The 13,860-nt window shown below is 42.6% G+C and overlaps 1 protein-coding gene across 1 annotated transcript; it reads left to right on the top strand.

Moving 5' to 3' along the window:
- Window positions 1-8,046: 8,046 nt before the first annotated feature.
- LOC148037202 (fasciclin-like arabinogalactan protein 11) lies at window positions 8,047-9,933 on the top strand. The gene has a single exon (XM_087676128.1). The coding sequence runs from the start codon at window positions 8,284-8,286 to the stop codon at window positions 9,157-9,159; it is 876 nt and encodes a 291-aa protein (XP_087532254.1). The 5' UTR covers window positions 8,047-8,283; the 3' UTR covers window positions 9,160-9,933.
- Window positions 9,934-13,860: the final 3,927 nt, after the last annotated feature.

The raw sequence follows: 13,860 nt of genomic DNA on the forward strand, positions 1-13,860 counted from the left end.
CAACCTAAGACATCATCAATAGGTCCCATGTCTAGTACATTTAGATCAACTGATATCATATAGTTTTCAACCAAGCATAGCGAAACCTTGGAGCATAGATGTGTGTTGACTTCTTCTTCACCATTTTCTAATTGAACTGTTAAGGGGGTATTGTAATTCCATAAGGGTGCATTTCAACCGATCAATGGCTGATTTATTAACAAAATTGTGTGTACTACCACTATCCACTAGGATAATACATGCTTTCCATTAATGAATCATTAAATGCGCAGAGTATCAGGGCTCCTATAGCCATTCCATGTGTCCATGGAGATGGAGCAAAGAAAAGTGGTAGGCAAGTAGGGGTGATCAACCCAAGATCATGAGGTGGGAAGTCACCTGGGTCAAAAGAAAACCCATCCTCTGATTATAAAACTACTCTTAGTCCAAGTCCTCCACATACTCCTCATTTTCAGCATGTATAAAGTTATTTGGAGCATGTAAACCTTGTAATTCCTCCTCATCATTGTGCAAATCTTCCATCACATACATGCTATGAACTACCCTTGTTGTATTATAGGGACATTTTGAGGCATGTTTTACCATGTACTTAGTACCACACTTGTAACAACATAAGCCTTTTGCTTTCCACTCCTTCACAACATCGAGAAAAATGAATTTTTGATCACTTGGACCACTTGAGACTGATGTAGTTCATGCTCTGTTTTCAGCATATTTACAGTCATCATTAGAGCTAAGTGTTTTCCCAAAAGTACCATGTTTTATTTTAGCATGGAAGGGAGGGTAAGTAGGTATTTTGGAGCTGCTACTAGGCATGGGATGGCCTCTAAAAACACCCCCATAGGGTCTGGCCTGAGTGGGATACAGGGCTATCCAAAACCTTGCTAAAAATTCCCATTTTTACGATACTTCCTTGCATATCTTTCAACCAATTCAATTACATCAAATAAGATAGAAGGCTTTTGAGTCATCACATTAGCGGATAAGCTAGGCTCTAACCCATAGATGTACTTGCATGATTTTGCATTGTCACTAACACTCTCAACATACATAGTCAAGTTCATAAACTTATTTTTATACTCCCTTATTATGAGATTATATTGGTCAAGTTGATACCATCGTCTTATCAACCACTCTTTTTCCACTCAAGATACAAAGACTTGGACCATGTGCATCTTAAAACTGATAATTCTTATGACTGATGTGGCATCACCATGTGTGGGTAAATCCCTCTAGAAGAATAGAGGCAAAGAGAATTTTCTGATCATCAATGTGCATGTGAATATTAAAGTATGACTCCAACTTAGAGATCCATTCTTCCAAGTTCGACGGAGATGGTGATTACTCATTCTACTTGGTAGGAATGATCTTGTCACAGAGCTCATTGGGGCCTTGCTGCCCATGATAGCCTTGTTGTCCATGTATACCATGCTACTCATACATACCATGTTGTCCATGCATGCCATGTTGTAAATTGAACTCATGCTTCCCTCAGGTCCCATACTGCCCAAGTGTTGCCATGCTAGCCACTAATAACTTTGATATCAATTATGGGTCTAAGCTGGAAAGTGCCATTAGGGCTCCTAGGGATAGTGGAGGAGCTTTTGCCCATGGGGGGTAGGGGCCTCACAAGGGGGTTGGTTGCATGGATGATGGGAGAGCTCAAGAGAGGTTCATCATGACTGTGAGAGGGCTCACCAATCTCAAATATGGAAGTAGGGGGAATGCCTTAGCTCCAAGAATACCCTATGGACCATGAAGCAGGTCCAATGGTGGAGGTCGTCATGATTCACACTTGGACTCATTTGCCTTATCTTGAACCAAGGTCGTGGCTAACTGGGCTATAAGAGTAGTGAGGTGTTCCAAGGTCTATTGAGTCTGAGAGTTGGATAGAGCCATTTTCTTTATCACAAGTTCAATTTTTTAGAACATCTAATGATGATTGGAAACCATGTCCTTGTGCCTTTCCATTTGATTGAGCTCATGTTGATAAAGGGTTTAATTGAGTATATTATAAGGGTCCATCTTGGGCACCTCTTCCTCGGGGGGTTCATTATATATATATTCTCTATATAACGTGCGTTCATGGCCTATTTATAAATATCCTAATCTGTGAATTTTTCTTGAATAAAACATAACCCTTTTCTATTCAACCTGTAAGTAACCCCTTTATATGACACCCTTATGTATGTAAAAAATGTATAAAAATGGTGTTTAAAAAACCCCTTATTTTGAACTCACGTTATATATACATATATTCATGAGTGACCCCCCAAGGACCTCTTCTTGCATGTCACCATTATAATCTTGTGTTGATTTGGGTTCCTCATTCATTGAGGCCTTGGAGTCTCTAATCTCCCACTAGACCTCATCATGGGCCTTGCTCTTGTCTTTCTGCCCTACCATAGGAGTGCAATCCACAGGACCCATTATTAGTAAAATGGGTGTAGCTTCTAGTGGAGAACTCCGATCGATGAGGAGTTTGATTCAAATCAAAGGGGATTAAACCCTCTTTGCAATGAGCTATTAATCTTTGTGACAAAAATTATCTGTGAATTTTGCAATTGAATCTTTGTGCCTACCTTGGAGCAGTCTGTACCCTATCCACAATGATCTCAATACATAAAAATGGCCATATCTTTTAGATTGTAACTCTGATTGGGAGATTTTTTTATTCAAATCGAATGGGATGGTGTCATCTTTGAGATGAGCTATAGGGTTCTCTCCTAGATGCAATGAAGAATTTATTTTAATAAGCTTTTTGTGACTATCTGTGAATTCCTATAACTAAAACACTATATGTTCTAGTCCAAATTCACACTGTATGAGTGGCTCAAGGGTCGAGGATCCTAAGTATCATAGTAACTAATATACATAGCATACTAAGAATGATACCAAGAACATTTAAGCATTAGTTTTCTCTACCATCATTGCATATGGAAGCCTCGATGCCATACATCTCGCATTCATTGCACACATGTTTGTCATACATGTCTTTATTAATGAAAGTGCCTCATACCAAGGGTATATTATTGGAAATGGGGTGATCATGGAATGTACTTGCACTTGCATACAAGTATTGGGCTCTAAATCACTAGGAGGTGGGCAAAAATTCCCCCTTGGTTGGTTGGGTTGTGCACCCCTTCAAGGACTTAAATAGTAAGGGAGGGTCTCCTCTCTTTTGACTTACCACCTTTCTTAGCTTTGACCTTTTTCCTTAGCTAGAGTATACATGGTAGATATTTTTAATTACTCAACCACCATGATATGCATGGTGGAAAATAAACATTGGGCCTTTTCATGAAATGCAAGAATTGGACAAGAGCTTGGGTGGAGGGCTTACCTTGGCAGTCTAGTGACTCACTGGCTACCACTTACCCTTTCTACAATGGCTTATTACTCTTTGGGATCAAATCAATACACACATGAAAATAGAAGTGTTAGGGTCAGTATTAACCAACTGGGTAGAGTTTCCATTGTGAATTGGAATGTAGTTGGAAAGCAAGCAAGCTACTAATTCAATTTGGATAGTGTGTATTCAATGAAGTACTCTAAGTATGATACAATATGCAACCTTAAATCTCTCCAACAAGAGGATTAAGCTCAACAAATGGACTAAATGAGAGATTAAATTTTAATCAGCATACCTTATCTCAGTTATTAGAGTAGATGAATGGGACTTGACTGATTCAATGATGCCCAAATAGTTCAACCCCCGGGGAAGCAATGCATCTTCATTCAGTTATAGAATCTTCAAGAAATTGATGCATACTCTAAATCTGGTGGAAGCTCACATACTTGATCTCGTGCTTGCTCTTTAAGAGTTGAAAGCTTTAGGTGGAGCTTTCATGGCTACCCATGAGAAACCTTTGCATGCTGAGCTCCATGCCTTCAATCAAGATTAATGTGGCTAAGAGTGGTTGAAGGAGCTTGTGGGGGCTGAGTTTGAAGAGGTTTTTGACTAATGTAAGAGCTTGGGTTGAGCTTTTATGGCTGTCCAAAATTGTATACAATAGTGAACTAGGGTTTCTAAGGAAAAGGAGCTCAAATGTTGGAGGATAAAGGCCCAAATCTGTCAAGAGGGTGAAGGATGATTGTATGAGTCCTATGGAAGCACAAAATGCACCCCAAATTTCGAGTGCTGCCCTAGAGCTAATGATCAGCAACCTTGGTCATCCCACTACTCCATTTATTGCTCCTCATGCCTTGGATCTATGCTTGGTGCCTCTACTATCTATGAGAATGGGGAAGCAAGATGTGGAAGGGTTCTTAGGCATGGCACCTCTCCAAAAGGAGCTTGGGAAGAGAAAAAGAAGACTAACTTGGAAAAATAACAACAAACAAAACCTTCACTAAATCCAGGGGGTCTTTCTTGGCAATTTGCCTCCTAAAATTTGATTGTGAGTTAAAAAGGACCTACTATTTTACCCTTTTCCCTCCAAATTTGTTTGAGCCTCTAGACATAACTTATGTTGTCTTCAAGAAGCCTACCATTAACTGCAATACTCCTATTGTACCTGTACCCATTGCCTGAGTAACTCGAGTTTCCAAATTTGAAAAGGAAGCTAGATTGGGAAATGAGAAATGGAGAAAGGACTAAAGCTTGATGCTCTGATACCAATTGTAATGAATGAGGCTAATAGGAGAGGGAGAATGAGAAAAAGAGAGTATTAGAGGAAGAAAAAGAGAGATAAATACTAGGAGAGGAGAGAGGAGAGAGAAAGGAGGGAGAGAGAGGAAGGAAGCCATCGAAGCTCAAGGAGAAGGTAAAGAGTCAGTTCTTGATTATATGTGGATGCCCTAAATTGGGTCTCCTATACCTTTTATACCTTGATCGTTGTGACTAGGTATCTAGCCCCTAGCTCCTTTGTACCTCACTCATTTACAGATGGAGATCCTAATTTGTGACACAAGTATATTGAGACATTGTTATACAGAGATTCAGGCTTGAGGTGTGCAAGACTATTGATACTCCTATGGAGATAATTTGAAGTTGATCCAACACAATGGTAGAAATTGCTTTAATATATTTCTCTATCAATGGACTATTGGTTGATTGATTCATGTATGTGCTATGAGGCTTGTCACTTGATACCTTGGGATATTTTAACCCAATAGGGGATCATTCTTGCTAGATTTTTACATGTTTTTTGGATTTTAAGTGGGCTACTTGTTATGACATTTTTGTATCAAGTGGTATCAAAATTTACCAAGAATCAATATTAGATGAAAGCACTTTTGTATGATAGAATAATCATGTCGCAAGTATAATATTGTGGTAAATGTGTGACTCGTTTTATTTCTAATAGATCCATTTGGGAGATCCCTCAAGTTGATTCCCCACTTTATTGAAAATATTCACTTCCAAAAAGTTTCTATGCTTCATACTTGGCAACTCATGCATATGGTGTTTGAGTAAGAAGAAGCCCATTGCGGCCCATGTCTCCTCATAAAGATGACTACAGATGATAGCTTTTACAGCTATGGTTGAGTATGGCTCATATGCCTTTTGTTTGATTTGGATGTTGGACATTCATCTTCCACTACTATGTTCATTGACAATCAAAGTGCATTAGCAGTTACACAAAACCCAATGTTCCATGCTCACACTAAGGAACATTGAGGTGCATTACCACTATTTCAAGGCTCATTCTCTATATGAGAGAACAACTTGGCCTATGTGCCAATAGGGGACAACCTTGAAAATCTTTTCATAAAGAATTTGACTCATGAGAATATCAAAGTTGTTCATAAAGCTTTGGGCATAGTTCCCTTTTGTGGATTAATCATACTCCATTCCATTAGGCTTAGCACTTCCCTATATATAAGTACCAACTCTTGTCTATTGCATCACTCCTACGATAAACTTTCTACCATATTTTTGTAGTGATTTGCTCTCACTAGGAGGTCTTTTTTCCCCAGCTTTTGATTTGCCTATTTACTCTAGGGAAAAGTTACTCTTGTGAACCTTCTCATTGATACTCCTTAATACACATTGTGGTGTGCTCTCAAGCTTCTTCTCCAAGCTACGTGTATGCATTCTTGTTAAATCTAACATCTTAATAATTGATACACAAGGAGTTGTCAATATGCAACAAATACCATCCCCCCAATCTTCATTATGTTTAATATTGTAGAAGCAAAATCGTTCTTGTTGCATGATGCATATAAAGCTATGGAAGAATAATTGTTAATTATGTTTTTGGGAGTAATATGGTATGTGAAAGAGTCATAAATCTTGGAGGTAGTTTTAATTACAATAAATAGTGATACCACACAGGAAGTGCCATTTTCATAATTAAAAATTATCACATTCATGAGATTTTGACAACCTGGATATGGAAAAAATGAGAACTCATATGTGGATAACAATAATAGGATAGTGAATGAATATGAAAGAACATACACTAGCTGATGTAATGCATTGATGTTGCATTACCCCACATAAAACAGTGTTTAAGAATTCAAACTTAAATTTGGTAATTGAATCCTCACTTGAAGATAAACATATAACCGAATCCACATTGACAATAATCCTCACTTGAATATAAGCATTTGACCACCACACTCACATATGCATGCACAAATACATCTTACTCATGGAGTCTGTCATTTAACAAAGTATTATGAGTATAATCTAAATGAGAAGGGTAAAAGGGCCTTAAAATTTGTAATTACTTGAATTCTAACATGAGAACGTAATATTAGGTAAGAAATTTTGCAGTTAATTTGATTGGATTCAATTGAGAAATTCCACCCCAAGTTTTAATGTGTTACATGTTGCTTAAATTGCCATTATGCTTAAAATATTTCAAGATGTTTTATATAGGAAGCCTCTAAACTTGGCCCTTTTTCCTTTCTTGGCATGCTCTTGTTCATGTCAATTAAGCACTTTTACATAGTGAGTTTGAAACTTAACTTAAATTGTGCAAATGGACAACATAGTTTGTGGATGATCTTTCCCATATGAGCAACATTTATTTCTGGTTATGGATGTTATAGGTAATATACTTAGTAAATGTAATATTGCTATACATTGTTACATGATGTCATCATCGGTTGTTGCTATATAAGCAATGAAACCATGAAATGAACAATCAAACCTACAAGGAAAATTCACATAGTGGGTGCATGGTCAAAAATAGAACCTATCTTTGACATTTTCAAGGGTTAAGAGATGCCTAAAAAAGCCATACATTCTGGGATACTGTCTACTTTTTTTGCACAACTGTGTATGGTGTGTCTAAAAAGGGGATGTGTGGAACTTCTTTTTATGTTTTGAAAGTGTATGATATACAGGTTTACAAGAACTTAGAAGGTTTTGCTTATGCATCATTTAGGAGATTGGAAATCTAAGGTAACCTTGTGATTGGGAATTGGATGAGTTGTGATGGAGAGTGTTCCCAAGATCGATACCATAATAGACACAAATTGTGTTGGGGAAAAGATGGGCTTCTTCCATCATAGAGTGGTCTTAAGTTTTGACAAGCCTTCTCAAAATTGTGAAGGAAAAATACATTTCCAAAAATATATAGGCTTAGCTATGATTTCTCAAAGCTATGAAGAACATGCCTATTCAGATTTCCAAATTCTTTTGTGGTGTGAAAGAAGAAGGATTTATGTATGGCTCAATTGAGAAAAATTTCCGGAATCCTCCTAGCTCACAACAGAGACTGTGACTCCTCACAACAGAGACTATGTCTTAAGGAGTCACAGAAAAACAATTTCAGCAATAGTACAATTTAAGGCTCTTAAATTGAAAAATTTGGAAGGACTCTTAAATCAAATCACATGTATTTACAAATTTAATATCTAAGAAATGTTTGTTAAAGTTTAAAAGGTGAGGGGCATAAATCCAATCACATGTATATGCCATATTTACCAACTAAAAGTTCTGTTGAAATGTAAGGTAAAAGAAGCCTTCTACCTCCCCCGAAATTGTGGAATTGATTTTTTAATATTTCAATCTCGGGGTGTCTGAACAGAGTCTGTAGGGTAGTCTGTCCTCCTGGACCCTGGTGGTATGGGAGGCTTGGGGGGGGGGGGGGGTTGCTCTCGGTTAAAAGAATCGGACGTGATAAGCTCAAGGCTTGAAAAACGTACCACATTGGAGTGTCAGCAGGCAGGGAGGTATTAAAAAAAGGAGGAAAAAGATGGCCCCGTGAAACCGGGCTGCTATCGCACGAGACGACTCTTTGGAGGTTAAGCAACTTGAGAGCTGCGTTATCCCAGCAGCAGCAGCAGCAGCAGATCTGGGGCTGGGGGAGGGGGAGCGGCAGGCCGATGGCAGAGGGACGACAGCTACTGCTCTGTGCGGCGGTGGCATGGCTCGCCTTTGCAGACGGTGCGACGATAGCGGCGGAGAATCCGACCACTCGGCGCCCCGCAGCTCCCAACATAAGCCACGTCATTGAGAGCGCCGGCGGCTTCGAGACGTTCGTCAGCTTGCTCTCCGCCACCGGCGTCGGCGCCGAGTACCAGGACGCCGCCGACCGTGGCACCACCGGCGTCACTGTCCTCTGCCCGACTGACGGCGCCTTCGCGACCGCCGGCCCGGCGGGTGCCATCAGCCGCCTGACGGCGCAGCAGAAGATCCGGCTGTGCCAGTACCACGCCCTCTCGGCCTTCTACCCGCTCTCGGCCCTGCAGCAGGCCTCCGACCCCGTCGCCCCGACCCTTGCCACGGACGCCGCCGGCGCCGGCAAGTTCACCCTCAACCTTTCCAACCTGCACGGCGCCGTCATCCTGTCGTCGCCCCTGTCGTCGGCTTCCATCCTCAGCACCCTCTACAACTCCGTCCCCTGCGCCATCTTCGCCGTCAACCACGTCCTCCTCCCCGTCGATATCTTCGGCCTCCCTTCCTCCCCTTCCTCCTCCCCTTTCCCTTCCCCTTCCCCTTCTCTCTCTCCTTCTGCCCCTTCTCCCTCAGCTTCCTCCTCCTTCACCTACCCTCCCTACCCTCCTCAATCCTCCCCTTCTTCTTCGTCCTCCTCCTCGTCTTCTTCTTCTTCTTCTTCTTCCTCCTCCTCCTCCACTCTCTCTGCTCACCCCCCCTCCTCCTCCCCCAGCCCTGCTCCCTTCCTTACCCCGCTCCATACCCTTTTCTGCTGCCTTCTTTCTCTCTCCTTACCTTCTAGTTTTTACCATCCTCTATTCTAGCTTGAACGTTCCAACCTTGCCTTCTCTTTCTCCTTACCTTTTACTCTCCAGCGCCATGCTTTCTAAGTAAACATGAGCTACATGGCCTTCTCCCTAACTCCTTCCAGCCTTGCCTTCTCTCTCTCACCTTAGCCTGTACTCTCCGCCATCATTCAACACAGGCACGAAGAAGCCTAGCATTCCTTGAGTTCTTAAAGAACACTACTAACAATGCATGAACTACATGGCTTTCAGCCCAGCCCCCCTGCTCCTCCACCCCCTCTTCCTCCCCCTCCCCTTCTCCTCCTCAGCTACAATATCGGACCTTCAATTTACTCCCCAGTCTGCCCTCCTTCTTCCTCTCCTTCCACCGCCACCACCCTTGCTGCTCACTCCTCCTCCCAGCTCTGCCTCTCGCCTCTCCATTCTTCTTTACCTTCCCTCCCTCTACTTACCATGTACTTTTCACCATTCATTATTCTCCACTTATAAAGGAGAACATGAGCCCAGAGTGCTTGGCTCTTCTTGGTATAAGAGCCTGGAGCTCGTGTCCCAAAAACGCTCTCCTTGAAAATATGTGAGTTCTTGTAAGCTAAGTTCTAACTTTGCTTTAGTAATGTGTACTTTCTTATATCTCATGGGGTCATGTCAAGTGACAAGACACATAACATGTTCAAGGGCTCTAGAGCCAAAGCACCTCTTGTACTCTTCATCATTGATAAACCCCTCCTAAAAGAGGGACGCGAAAGAGATATAGTAGATCTCTTAAGGAACATGCGAATCATTGTTATAGCTACTGGCGTTTATTTGATTTTGCAACTTTCGTTTTCATGGGGTCAAAACCCAAACCTCAAAGGATGAACGTTTAGACTTTTCGGTCTTTCCAAAGTGAATGATGTTCTATCTTGTTTTCAAAGGTCAATAGGATTCTAGCTCAGCTCGTTTGAGTGTGGGTTGAGTTTGATGGGTATGTGAGGTCAAAACCTTGGGCTGCTCTTCTCTAACTTCATAGTGAAAGAAATCTATTTGCATCCACAATGGTATCTAGAGCCAACCATAAGAATAACAAAAGATCACATACTATCTCCACATGGAAGAAGGTAACACATTACAAGGCAATGCTAGATAGCTCAACAAAGAAGCTACTAATATGGAGACGTCACATAAGCTAGCAATTCTTGCATGATAGATTGCTATGTTTTAATATAGGGGATTGTTTGTGCTATCAAGATCCTTCCCAATGTAGTTTTCCTGCAATCAATGTTTGTTAGTTCAATACAAGTAGCAATAATAAGTCACATTGTATAGATGTGTTATGTATTAGGAAGGAATCCTCTCTAGACCATTCTATTAATGATATTCTACATCCAACTATTCACTAGTTTTACTATTTTTTCATCCTAATTGCCCAAGTAACATCAAAGGTAAGGTCACCATTGGTTGTAATTGAATAAATGAAAAAGGACACAACAAGTAACAATGATAAGAATAATAATACCCTAGTTCATAGCACTATAGGACATAGTGCAAAATTGTCTAGGGTGACGAGTTTAGGGTCTTTCTACTCATTTGGGTACATTGTAAAGGGACCTAATGACTAGATATAGGGTAAAGGGGCCTACTTAGTGATGGCCCCCTCTTATTTCTGGTATTTTTTGGGTTAACTAACCCGTCTGAGCACACAATCAATAAGGCCCGCCCTTTCTCATGTGCCACAAAATTTGTGGTGTTGACATGTGCCAATTAGCCAATAATTTTAATAGAAAAAGTGAAAATAGAGGTTAAAAACGCCCGCCATTTTGGTGTAGGGCTCCCCCCTTTTCTAGGATTGGCAATGCTCTACCAAGTGACACTATCACTCTAATGCTGTGACAATGCTAGTCCAAGTCACTGATATGGAACCATACATCTTGCCATGCATTTTGTCAGGGCATGTAGTGCCTTCCAACTCCTCTGTCTTGCAACAATGCTCTACGGCTAGGCTCTCTCTCTCTCTCTCTCTCTCTCTCTCTCTCTCTCTCTCTCTCTCTCTCTCTCTCTCTCTCTCTCTCTCTTTGTGGGACCTTTAGTATTATCTCCCAAGCATGGTGGTGCAAAACCCTGGAATATGTAGCATCCTTCGTCGAGAGGGCATCCAAAGGATCAATTGCATCCTTTATGAAGGATCATGCAAGATGCCTGACAAGATGCCATGGACTATGGACCACACAAATGATGTGTCATGATCACATTTGTTAACCCCAACACGAAGAAAGCAAAAGGAAGTGGAAAAGACGCAGGGCAAAGGAGGAAAAAAGGTAGCCCGACTGAAGAAAGAAAATGAGAAAAGGCCAAAAGCGCAAGGGCAACCTTAAAAGTCCAAGGCAAAGGCAAAAGGGGAAAGGCGCATTTTAAAATAAAAAGGCGTACCCTAAAATCTTGTAAAAGAGCGTCGGGCTCTCACCCGTGCAATTTGTAAATGTAGACGGGCGGTGGAAAGGAAGCTAGGAAGATAGAAGGACAATGGGAAAAAGGGCCTAGGCTATGGCCGGCCATGTAAAAAGGGGAAAAAGGGGATGACCGCCCAAAACGGATTTAGGGTTTTGTATATAAAGTTGAAAAGTGAATGAGAAGCTCATTCTTGTGTGTGGCCAAAAGTGGCTCTCCTCTTCTTCTTCTTCTTCTTGTTCTTGCTTGCTTGAGCTTGTGCTTGAGAGAGGGAGTGTGAGAGTGTGAGGGAGTGAGGGTGAGGGACCGAGGAGGAGAAGCTCTCCATCGTCTCCTCTCTTCTTCTCTTCTCTTCTCTTCTCTTCTCTTGCTCGCGGCAATGGAGCTTGGAGCGTGGAGCTTGAGGATGGAGCTTGATTGAAGCTTGCACTTGGATCGTGGAGCTACCGGAGTGCGCGGGAGAGGAGGTAACTCGAACGGCATCAAGGTAAGCTCACTACACCCGTAGATATGGATGGCGCATCGGCTATGTGAGAGGTAGCCATTAGTGCTCGGCTTGGAACGATTGAAACAATAAGCAGTCCGAGGGTCTTGGCGGTTGAGTGAAAGCTCCCACATTTTGGTTCCGTTGCCAGGACAAACGGATTCAAGCCTTGAGCGCTTGCGCGCTTCGAATCGAGCATCAAAGTAAGGGGTTTCCCCCGAACCGGTGCTTGAGGTAGATAGGTAGGAAGCGAGGGGGTTGAAGATGGTATTCGATCTCCTTGGCAAGTAGGTTTGCTGCTTTTTGAGATTTATGTTGTGGAATGGAGTAGTATAGGTATTTATTTTGTGATTTGGATGCATTTAGGGTAGGAAAAAACAAAGAAAAAGAAGGAAAAAAAAAACAGGCAAACAGCAGGGTTCTCTGTTGCTGTATAATAGGCTAAAACAGGGAAACAGGGGACCAGATTTAAGTTCTGGGTGAGATAGGGACATGGAACTAGCTGTGAGGTTCTGCAGTGCTGGGAAAGGACCTTAAGAGGCCTGGGAGGCCAGGACAGACCTCAGTTCCTTGGTTTGCCTTGTGAGAGAGAGAGAGAGAGAGAGAGAGAGAGAGAGAGAGAGAGAGAGAGAGAGAACTTCTAGCTCACAGGACGAGGAAGCGCTGCCCCAATTCTTAGACATCAGTGATTCGTGCTGCTCCAGGTGAGTCTGATGTTTTCCAACAAGTGTCCTGATCAGATTTAGAAAGTTTGTGGTGATTCTGTGCACCAGACAGTGAGGAGGGGTCAAACGCACTGGAATCGCGCCCGCCGCCAACGTACTCGGACCAACTCGCTGTGGTCCGATTCCCAGAATCAGACCACCCGAGTTCGGGAGTCAGACCGTCCGATTCCCAGAATCGGACCAGCCCGATCAGAAGTGCCACGTGGCACTCGGACCAACCCGTCCGATTTTGAGAATCGGACGCTCGGACCAACCCGTCCAACTCGGACACTCGGATGAGTCCATAATCGGACCAGGCTGTCCGAGTCCCAGACTCGGACTAGCCAGAATTGGACCCAGCCCAGAATCAGACCAGCTTGGAATCGGACCACCCTGTCCGATCTGATTCCCAGAATCGGACCACTTTGAAAATCGGACCACTTTTTGATCCGACTCTTAGAATCGGACGTGACCAAAATCGGACCACTGGTCTGATCGGACCCACCCAAATTGGACGTCCGGTTCTGATAATCGGGCATCTGAGGATCGGACAAAAAACTGTCAAAATCAGACACGTGCCTAGAACACAAATTTTGATACATCTAAACCCCGAGATTGACCCCAAAGGCTACGTACTGCTAAAGGCACATCACAGATCCATCATTGGGCTAAAATTTAGAGCACGTAATTCAAAATTTGGCTATAAACGGTCCTCCAAATTGCATATGGCGTCTACCGTAATGGCCCTGCGGGCCGGGGGGGATTGGCCCCCCCTGGACCCCCGCAGAGGGGGCTCTGCTGCACCTCCCCCGAGTAGGTTGGAGAGAAAATGTGCGCCGTGACAGGCCTTTCAAATTGGACCCTAGTGAAGTAATGGCTCTACACCAGCATGGAGTCTCACTTGCAATAGAGCAACCAAAAGCCCATACCCGAACAGAGAGAAACAGAGACCCTAGAACATCAATGGGCCAATCTAGCCATCAAGGGAAAAAAGGCCACACCACGAGAACACAAAGACATTGTGTTCAAACCGTGTCTAGTCAGAGCAAAAGGCAACTTCAGCAAGCTACAAATGCGCAGATGACTAGACATGACACTCTTGATGAG

Source organism: Lygodium microphyllum, chromosome 4, assembly GCF_053477565.2.
Source record: "Lygodium microphyllum isolate KBCC chromosome 4, Lygodium_microphyllum_v1.1.10, whole genome shotgun sequence".
Classification (NCBI taxonomy): Eukaryota; Viridiplantae; Streptophyta; class Polypodiopsida; order Schizaeales; family Lygodiaceae; genus Lygodium; species Lygodium microphyllum.